The sequence below is a fragment of the Pteropus vampyrus genome, unplaced genomic scaffold, assembly GCF_000151845.1.
Source record: "Pteropus vampyrus isolate Shadow unplaced genomic scaffold, Pvam_2.0 Scaffold431, whole genome shotgun sequence".
NCBI classification, from domain to species: domain Eukaryota; kingdom Metazoa; phylum Chordata; class Mammalia; order Chiroptera; family Pteropodidae; genus Pteropus; species Pteropus vampyrus.
The window spans coordinates 314,133-324,802 of NW_011889212.1; the positions used below are offsets into that span (position 1 = coordinate 314,133).

General features: G+C 33.4%; 1 protein-coding gene and 1 pseudogene across 1 annotated transcript; one reads left to right on the plus strand and one right to left on the minus strand.

Moving 5' to 3' along the window:
• Nucleotides 1-784: 784 nt before the first annotated feature.
• LOC105306233 lies at nucleotides 785-1,393 on the minus strand (annotated as a pseudogene).
• Nucleotides 1,394-6,104: 4,711 nt separating this feature from the next.
• LOC105306194 (olfactory receptor 52E2) lies at nucleotides 6,105-7,064 on the plus strand. Its single transcript, XM_011381105.2, has one exon. It carries the CDS (start codon nucleotides 6,111-6,113, stop codon nucleotides 7,062-7,064), a length of 954 nt encoding a protein of 317 aa, XP_011379407.1. The 5' UTR covers nucleotides 6,105-6,110.
• The last annotated feature ends 3,606 nt before the right edge of the window (nucleotides 7,065-10,670 follow it).

Genomic DNA, 10,670 nt, shown 5'->3' on the forward strand with positions numbered 1-10,670 from the left:
AAAACTATACTTAGAACATCTCTAAGACATTCCATAAGGGCGAAACTCCTCTGTGGAGTGGCAAAAAAGACACAGAGACAAAACTGTTTGAAAGATAATTGTTTGTTTAACAACTAGTATCAGTAAGTCAGATTTTATAAGTGTCCATCTATCAAATAAACACCACAATACAGATCTAAAACAAAAAAGACTGCAAATTTACCAACATTGCCAAATTTTTGAAATTCCACTTGTGGCAGAAAATCTCAAACTTTCTCATACGACATAGTCATGATATCAATTTCATACTTCCAATATTAACATGGCAAAGTCAAGAATAACATTCTTTTTGATAGGAAATCCAGGCATGTGGGAAATATTCCAGCATTTCTTATTTTAGGGAGAAATACTAGTCAGGGAGAGGCACTATTTTTGTTGAAATCAGAATGTAAAGGGCTTTATAGTTTTTGTTTGTTTGTGGTATGGGTTTTTTTTGTGGGGAGGTAGTTTTACTTTGACTATGACTGTGGACTCAGTCATAATGAATATACTCAGTCATAATTGAAACAGAAAAAGTGTTGGATTTTTTTCACATGAGAAATCTGAATTATTTTCAAACAATTAAAAATTACATAACCTTTTTATTCATACACTTGACTTGGGCTTAACTTTCCATTTCTGGATTTGTGAAGGAGCTTGACAGGCCTTCCTGAAGAACAGCTGTATAACTTCTAAATGTTCTCTTCCCCTTCTCAGTGTAGATAATTAGTACCACTCTCTTCTTAAATTTAATTCTTTACCAGAGCTATGTATTTTTCTTGAAAAATACATTCAGCACCTGTTTTCTAATCTGTTTAGTTCTGATATCATAGATTACAGGATAAAGAGGAGGTGGAATGACTATATAGAAATTGGCCAGAAGGATGTGAATGTAGTGTGGTATATTCTGGCCAAATCTATGGATCACGAATGAAAAAAAAATGCAGAAGTATAGAAAGCCAAAATGGCACACACATGAGAGCCACAGGTACTGAGTGCTTTGAGCTGAGAGTCCTGGCAAGAGAGTCAAAGACAGTACCAAGGATCTGGACATAGGAAATAACAATGGCTATAATGTAAAAAGCCAAGATAGAACTAGTACATAAGCCATAGATGATGTTGATCCTGATGCTGGCACAGGCCAGGCCATTGATGCCTATCACTCAATATAAGTCTGAGGGATAATTTGGTGCCTATAAAATGGTCACCGTAGGATGAGTAGAACAAAGGGTATAGCAAAAGACAAAGTTCTCAGTAGGATCACCAATATGATAATGAATACCACCTTGTTTGTCAATACCAATGTGTAGCAACGAGAGTTACAGATGGCCACATAGTGATCATAGGTCATGGCCAGGAGTATCGCTGACTCCATCCTGGGTAGATATGGCAGGTATAGTAGATGTGTATGAATGTATGAGCCAGGCTCCAAACCTCAGGACCTGTCCCATTTTTATATCAGATTTTGGTTATAGAACTTAAATTTAAAGATAAAATTGTTTTAAAAATTCAAGGCAGTGTTAAACCTCAAATATCACAGGGCATTAATCCCCATGTGCTGGACCCCCTTTTGAAAGTATCATATTGGTCACACACCCATGTGGAGACTATTGGCATTAACTAAGTCTCTGTAAGTCCAGCTTTTGAGATATATTGCTTAGTTACTATCTCTGAGGAAGAAAGAAAGCAAAAGGACTATGTAGGACCATACCTGCACCAATAAAATTTTTCTTTTTCATAGACTAATTAGATTTACTTGAAACATCTAAGGCAATAATAGCATTTGCTAAAAATTTTTGGTAAGTTTACAGGGTTCCATTGCAAAATCTTATGTTAATTTTGCCTATTGTATATAACACAAATTTTAATCACAACATTAAACAACAACAAAAATAATTGAAAGAGTAAATAGTTACCTTTGATATTAACTATGAATGAGAAATGAGTTGGTGCAGTAAAGCAGAAGAAACAACTGAAAAAGAAAATGGTCAACAAAATTAAGAGGATAAATAGCCTTTCTAATGTCACTTTTGCTAGTGAATTTATAGAGCTACAAGTGGAACAAAAGTGTTCTGACTCAAGAGCCCTGTTCTTAAACACAAAATTATACTATCCCCCCTTAATGATGATCCACGGTGGTGAGAGAATGTGTTCCATCAATCACTGTGTGCTCTAACACACATCAAGTTAACAAAAAGTTAATGGAGACTCACAAGGTAAACAGAAAACTTCACTATTTTCCTGCCTTCATTTTCTTAGAAGTCATAGCTTTGTATTCATAACTCAGGGACAAATTAGAAACTAGAATCCTCAGAGACCTTGTATCCTTTACTAAACTAGCTCTAGGGCAGGGGTCCGAACCCCTGGGCTGCAGTGCAGTACTGGTCCATGGCCTGTTAAGAGCTGGGCCACACAGCAGATGAGTAGCAGGCAAGCGAGTGAAGCTTCATCTGTATTTGCAGCAGCTCCTCAGCACTAGCATCACTGCCTCAGCTCCATCTCAGATCATCAGGCATTAGATTCTCAGAGGAATAATGGTCCCTGGTGCCAAAAAGTTTAGGGACCACTGCTCTAGGGATTATTCTATTGAAATCTCTTCCCGGGCAAAGAGCTAAGCCCTCATAAAGACTAAACTGGTTGAGAAAAGACAAATAGGATTCCATCCTGGTGCTCAGTCTGGTGTCTTCCCCATGTACCAACTTACAATGAATTCTTACTTCACAGTGATGGATGAAGGGAAAGAAGAAGGATAGGAGAGGAAGCTAAGAGATGTGGGGTAAGTTTTGGGGAACTAAGACTAAGGATACAGCTTGGAGAATTAATAGATCACATTTAGGATCAGCCATATATCTGAGTAATACTGATAATTTCTATTCATTCATTTACATACTGGTTACATGGATGTGATCAGTTTGTAAAACAATTAATAGAGCTGTATTCTTATGATATGCACTATATTTGGGGACCTGAAAATTCAATAAAATATTCATAAATCCTTTAATGGCAAATATTCATAAATCCTTTAATGGCAAATAAAATGTGTCTATTTTTGTCTATCTCCAGCATCACTTAGTAGAATCTATTGCATCAAGTAATATTAAAGTTAATATTAAAATGATGAATACCTATAAAGGCTCGCTAAGACATTAAGACGTTAACAAAAATAACTAGTATTAAAATAGAACAATTATAACAATATACTATAATAAAAGTTATATGAATGTGGTCTCTGTCTCTCAAAATATCTTACTGTACTGTACTCACCCTTGTGATGGTATGAGATGATACAGCTCCTACATGATGAGATGAAGTGAAGTAAAAGGTGTAGGCATTATGACACTATTAGGCTACTATTGACCTTCTAATGACATGTCAGAAAGATCGTCAAGCCAGGATGATATCATGTCTTCTATCCACAAATTTAATGTCTTTTCCAACTAAAATAAGTACTTATCATGCACTGTGGTTGTAACTTTTGCAGTTTGAGGTGTGACGACAAATTTCTTTTTCCTTCTGCACGTTGTCACAGATAGGAGTCTAGTTTTTATCTTAGAGACCTCAGCATATGATTTTTTTTTCTTCCCTTATTAAGCCCTTTTCACTTAATGGAAGCATTTTAAGGGGGGTTTTTTTTTGTTTTTGTTTTTGTTTTTTGGCATATCCAAATTGCCAGCATCAATATCCTTGCAGTTTAGAGCCATTATTAAGTAAAATAAGTTTTACTTGAACACAAACACTTCAATACCCTGAGAGTCGATCTGATAACCAAGACAGCTACTATGTGACTAAGGGTGACTAGTGTCTGCAGTGTGGAGACAGAGGAATGATTCAGAGGGACAGAGCTGGACAGCATGAGATTTCATTATGCTACTCAGAATGGCATGAAATTTAAAACTTATGAATTGATTATTTCTGGAATATCCCAGTTAATATTTTTGGACCATAATTGAGAGTGGATAACTGAAAACACACAAAGTGAAACCATATATAAGGGGTGACTACTGTACTGGAAAAAGAGAAACTTTTGTTGAATTTTTTCCTGATTTCACCCATGGGATTCACAGAAAAACTTGCCTCCGTGAGTGAAATTTACTTTCACTCCTCTTGCTCTTCATCGTCATTACTTTTTTTTAAATTTTATTTTATATTTATTTTATTATTAGTTTCAAATATACAGTACATTGGTTAGACATTTATATAGTTTATGAAAAGATCCCCCAATTGCTCTTTCTTTCCTCTTTATATTACATTAATACTAACTGTCATCCCTATGCAGTGCGCTCCATCCCTAGGATCATCTATCAGCTACTAATTTGTACTTCTTTAACCCTTCACCTCATTCTCCCAATCCCCCAGCCCCTCTTCCCCTCTGGCCATCTCCAGATTGTCCTCTATATTTGTGAGTCTGTTTTTGATTAGTTGTTTTGTTCCTTAGATTCCACATATAAGTGAAATCATATGGTATTTATCTTTCTCTGTCTGACTTATTTTACTCAGCATAATAAACTCTAGGTCCATCCATTTTGTTGAGAATGGTAGGATTTCATTTTTTTAATGGCTGAGTAATATTCCATTGTATATATGAACCACAACTTCTTTAATCATCTGTTGATGGGCATTTAGGTTGCTTCTATATCTTGGCTATTGTAAATTGTGCTGTTATGAACATAGGGGTACATAGATCTTTATGAATTATTGTTTTGGTTTTATTTCTATAAATACCCAGGTAGGTCAAAAAATATATCCATTTTTAACTTTTTGAGAAACCTCCAGACTGTTTTCTGTAGAGGCTGTACCAATTTACAATCCCACCAACAGTGTATGAAGGGAATCATCATTACTTTTTAAAAGTAGTCATGATTCTATTGCAATGACATAACCTTATGGAAACAATAGCTATTCCCATAGTAACTTCCACAGTTTCCTGCTGACAATGCCTCCTGTTCCTAGCTTTGTTTCTCCTCACATTTACCATCCATACTCAACTGCCCCTTCCATATCCTGTTTATCACAGACACTCCTCTTCTTGTCCCCCTTTTATATCAATATCTAGATAATACCCTGACTTTCTTGCTGAAAATGAAGTCATAACTGGTATTGCTACTGTGGAATTGCAAACGATCTGAAGAGAGACATTTTACTACAAAATAGTCACACATATGAATGAATGAAAATATTCTCTTATCAAATGTTATAAGCAAGCTACATGAAGACATAATGGTTTAGGAAATTTTGTAAATGATTGAAATATCATGCACCTAATTTTGCAATAATCCTTTTTTTCTCTCTTTAGTTTTTTATTAATATTTTGACATGAGTCTTACATTCCTACAGTCACAATTGTCTCAGCTATGAATGAGAAATATCAACATATTTTATTCAGAAAGATGTGAGTTTTAAAAAAGATTGTGTAATTGTATGTGTGTGGAGTATTATGTGTATATGTGTGCATATGTGTTTGTGTATAGTATCTGTATATATGTAACAGGTTAAGCACATATTATCTTTTCCTTTATTTTCATTTTCCTTCCATTTCCATTCACTGCTTTCCTCCCTAGTTTAACTTTATTAAAAACATTTTAAACCTTTTAAACTCTGGTTCTCAGGTGACTTAAATATAAAATATGGAAATTTAAATTCTGCTTGACAAGTTTTGTTTTTAATATTGGAAATGACTTTTTCGGTTTGACAAAAAGCCTTGCAAATTGTAAGCAACACCTCACTAATTGGTTGTTGATTTTGCTGTTTTCACTATTTATTAACGATATGGCTTAATAGTAACAGATATACCCATTTTAACCCTTTAAAGTAATTTTTAAATTTTGATTAATCCAGGTGTTTCTTGATAGTTCTGCTGTCATCTAATCTAATGGAATTAATTGCCATCGCTATATTTAGAAGTTAACAAAATATTAAATTGGTCAAAATTAAAGGGGAGATTCTGTTGATGATAATGGCAATAATGAGAGAAGTTAGCTTATTAAGTGTTCTTATATTATTATTGTTATGTCTCCAAAGCTACAGAAAATTATCTGGCAACTTGTACATTGGATAAGCATACATTTGTGAAGACTTATGCCTTATCAAATAGGATGTTCCTTCACAATGACACTGAATTTCACCTCTTCTCCTTCTTGTTGCTGGGGATCCCAGGATTGGAAACACTCCACATCTGGATTGGCTTTCCCTTTTGTGTTGTGTACATGATTGCACTCATAGGGAACTTCACTATTCTGTTTGTGATCCAGGCGGAGAGCAGCCTGCACCAGCCTATGTTCTACTTCCTGGCCATGTTGGCTACCACTGACTTGGGTCTCTCCACAGCTACCATTCCTAAGATGCTTGGAATCTTCTGGTTCAGTCTCAGGGAGATCATCTTTGAAGCTTGCCTCACTCAGATGTTTTTCATTCACAGTTTCACACTTATGGAATCAGCAGTCCTCTTAGCAATGGCTTACGACCGTTATGTGGCCATCTGCAACCCACTCCGATATAGCACCATCCTCACCAACAAGGTTGTTTCTGTGATTGGTCTTGGTGTGTTAGTGAGGGCATTTATTTTTGTGATTCCATTTGTATTTCTCATTTTGCGATTGCCCTTCTGTGGGAATCACGTCATTCCCCATACCTACTGTGAGCACATGGGTCTCGCTCGCCTATCTTGTGCCAGCATCAAGATCAATATTATTTATGGCTTATGTGCAATTTGTAATCTATTTTTTGACATCATAGCCATTGCGCTTTCTTATGTTCAGATACTCCATGCTGTTTTCCGTCTTCCTTCCCGTGAAGCCCGAATCAAGTCCCTCAGCACATGTGGTTCACATGTTTTTGTAATTCTTGCTTTCTATACACCAGCCCTCTTTTCCTTTATGACACACCGTTTTGGTCGAAATGTCCCCCACTATATCCACATACTTCTGGCCAATCTTTATGTTGTAGTACCACCAATGCTCAACCCTGTCATATATGGAGTCAGAACTAAGCAGATCTATGACCATGTAAAGAAAATATTATTACAGAAACAAGGAAAGGGAAAAAAATGACACCTGATATATACGATTTTAATGTGTAATTTTATGAAACTTAAGCCAGAGATAAATTTTCTCATAAAGTTATGTCAAAATATGTATTTATGTTGGCCCTCTTCAGTAAGTATATAAGAGCATTTAATTCTTACCTGCTTTTCAGATCATTTTTCAATATCCATTATGCATTTTCCTTGTCCTTTATTATTTTATTTAGCACGTTATATCGTTTTCTTATTCTTTTCAATATCTGGCTGATATTTTTATATCACAAGTTTGAATGCATCTATTGTTGCTAGATTAATTGATTTTTCATGGAGCTTCTTTATTCTTCCAATATAATTATAATCATTTTCTTAATGCTTATTCTCATAACAATAGGATGTGGGGATAAAATGGTGACTCCGCCACTTTCCCTGACCTTGTGAAATTTACAGAGTTTAAAATTATTCAGTAAACTCAACTTATAAATATCTATTCTTTTTCTTTCAGCCTTTTAATCTTTATAATTAAATTTGTCTTTGTTTACAAATATTAAAGAATTTATGTTTAAAGCAATTGACAATTTTAGTATTTTAAATACACTCCTAATTTCAAGCATATTTAACATAATTATTATTTTTCTATTAAATTGTATTAAATTTACTTACTATCATTGATCATTCACAACAAAGAGATTTTTTTTGAATTATTTGTATTATTACTGTCACATTTTCTTTGAATTTATACATAATTTTACAATTATTTTAGCCATTACCCTACAAATGCCCATGCAACTTATCAAATTTTAATATAAATTAGCCTTCTGTTCATAAAGTATCATAGAAAATTTTAGTCCATCCATTCATCTACCTTCTGACTTATATATTATTGTTGGTTTAATTTACTTCTTATAAATTTTAAAACTTGTACACATAGGGTATAGTTTTAGATAGTCAATATTCATTTAAATATTCCCACGTATTTACTATTTTGATTGTTATTCATTCCTCCTTGTATCTTGAAAACTCCATATGTAACGATTTTACGCATGTCTGCATAATAAACTTAAATATTTCCTTGATATAATTTTACTGGTGATATTTTCTGTTTTCCTTTGCCTAAATAACTTCATTTATTGTAAGGTTATTTAGAAGATATAGAATTTCAAATTAACTGGAAGTTTTCCAGAGTTATGGAAGTATAATTGACAAAATTTGTCTACGTGTAGCTTATACAATATGATTTTTCAAAGGGGTACACATGATGGTTACACACACGCACACACACACACACACATATATTATGAAATTACCACAATCAAGTTAATGAAAACATTCATTACCTCATATAGTTACCGTTTGCTTTTTGTGTTGTGAACACTTAAAATCTATTCTCTTTAGCAAGTTTCAAGATACAATGTAGTGTTATTAACTATAATCACCATGCTCTACATTAGATCCCCAGAACTTATTTATCTTATAATTGAAAGTTTGTAACCTTTGCCAATATCTCCGCATTTCCCCTAACTAGTTCGGCTCTCTGGTTCTATGATTTTGACTTTTTAGATTTCATATAAAAGTAAGAACTTACAGTATTTAGCTTTCTGTGTCTGGCTTATTTCACTTAGAATAATGTCCTCCAGGAAAGATTTTCTTCTTTTTATGACTAAATACTATCCCATTGTTTATATATACACCACATTTTCTTTGTCTGTTCATCTGCTGAGGACACAGGTTGTTTCCACATCTGGGCTACTTTGAATAATGATGCAATGAAAATAGGAGTATACATATTTCTTTGAACTACTGACTTTATTTCCTTTGGATATATACCAAGAAGTAGGATTGCTGGATCTTGTGGTAGTTCTATTTTATTTATTTATTTATTTTAAAAAAGCTCTATACTATTTTCTATAATGCCTGTACCAAAGCCATTATAGTAAGTATAGGTTAAGAACAAGCATAGTGGAGTCAGTGTTTGTGGTCTATACCAGTCTCTATCAATTTCTAGTTATGCCTTTGGGCATGCTACTTAACATACCTAAGGTTAGACTACTTACTTAACCTACTTAAGCAATTTTATAATGGGGATTATAATATCTTCTATCTCACATAGTTGTTTTAATTACTTTTTTTACATGTAATGAATACATATAAAAACAAAAATAAACACAATAAGAAGTCAGTAAATCGTACTTGTTGTCATTATAATTATAAAATATCAATATAAGTATAATATCCCACCAGTGTGGTTTTGTTCATGCTTCCTATACATATTATCATGAATGCACCACCTTCTACCCTTCTCACATAGGTAAAATGTATTGAAATCCAAAATCATGTTTCAGGAATTTATCCAATAATTACTTGCATTGCTTCTCTGTTCCACCTATAACATTTTATTCACTTCACGTAATAAGAAAGCCAGCATCTACTACATTTAATCATAAACAACTTTTTTATACCTCTGGCATTTTTATTATATCACTGCAAAATATTTTAAGCTCAGAAAAAACATAGAATAGCATATGAAAACTTGTGCACCTTCCAGCCAACTTAAAAAATAAATAAAATTTACTTGAAAAATCAGAACCATTTCTGTACCCATGATCCTTCTTTTCTGCATACAATCACTATCTTGAACTTGATGTGAATGATGGTCACTCATGCTTCATTTTCTTTTTTAATGAGAGATGTATTTGTAAACATACAGCTTAGCTTTTTTCTTCTTGAGAAATTTGTGTGAAAAAAATTATAGTGAATATAACTTTTAGCAACATCACTTCTCATACAATAATCTTGTTTTGATATATTCATATTGATAATATTTTCCTGATGTTTATCATTGCATTGCATTACTTATATGTAACAGGTTTATTTAACCATTAGCCCAATATTTCATATTTAGGTTTTTTCAGAGAGACAATTCTGAGGTCCGGTGTGTGTTCAGTCTGGTTCTTCAGAGACTCTAGTACAAAATTGTTGCCCACAATGGTAAACAACACATCAATTTTATTAGAGTTTTTTTCTCCCCGCTTTCTTAGTGACCCCACTTCATTGCTGTGCTTCCTGGGATCAATCTCCAAATAAACTACATGCTCCTAAATTCTTTTAGGAGATTATGCTTTCAGAGGAACCCAAACTAAGGTATGGGCATTACCCAGGTTACATTTCTCTATTAATATAGGAGTAGACTGTTCAATGAAATACGAATCTAATTCTCTGCAGGTTTATGTCTGTATGTGTGTCTGTGTATCTTTCACTCTCTGAATGAGAAGCTTATTGTTCTAGAATCATTTAATTAGCCATCGTTTTCCTCACAGATATACAACATAGAAATACTATATATATATACTATATTTTACATGAAGTTAATGATTAAAGTGAAGTCTCGATATGTGGGAAGTAAAATTTTCTTTGTATTTTTATTTATGAAAATTTATTTTCTTCTCTCATAAATGATTATTTAGCTGAGAATTAATTCTGAAAGATAATTACTTTTCTTCAGAATAAAAATAGTACTTCACTCTCAACTGACATTTTTCTGCCTTTATGAAATTTACATTGAGCAAGTTGGTTTCTGAATTTGCTTGCATATATCTTCTTTTATTTTCTCTTTGTCTTTGATCAAGTGAAGTGTTAA

Bases quoted from the DNA above. Each gene is read 5' to 3' on its own strand.
- LOC105306194 (XM_011381105.2), top strand. From the start codon at position 6,111: ATGTTCCTTCACAATGACACTGAATTTCACCTCTTCTCCTTCTTGTTG.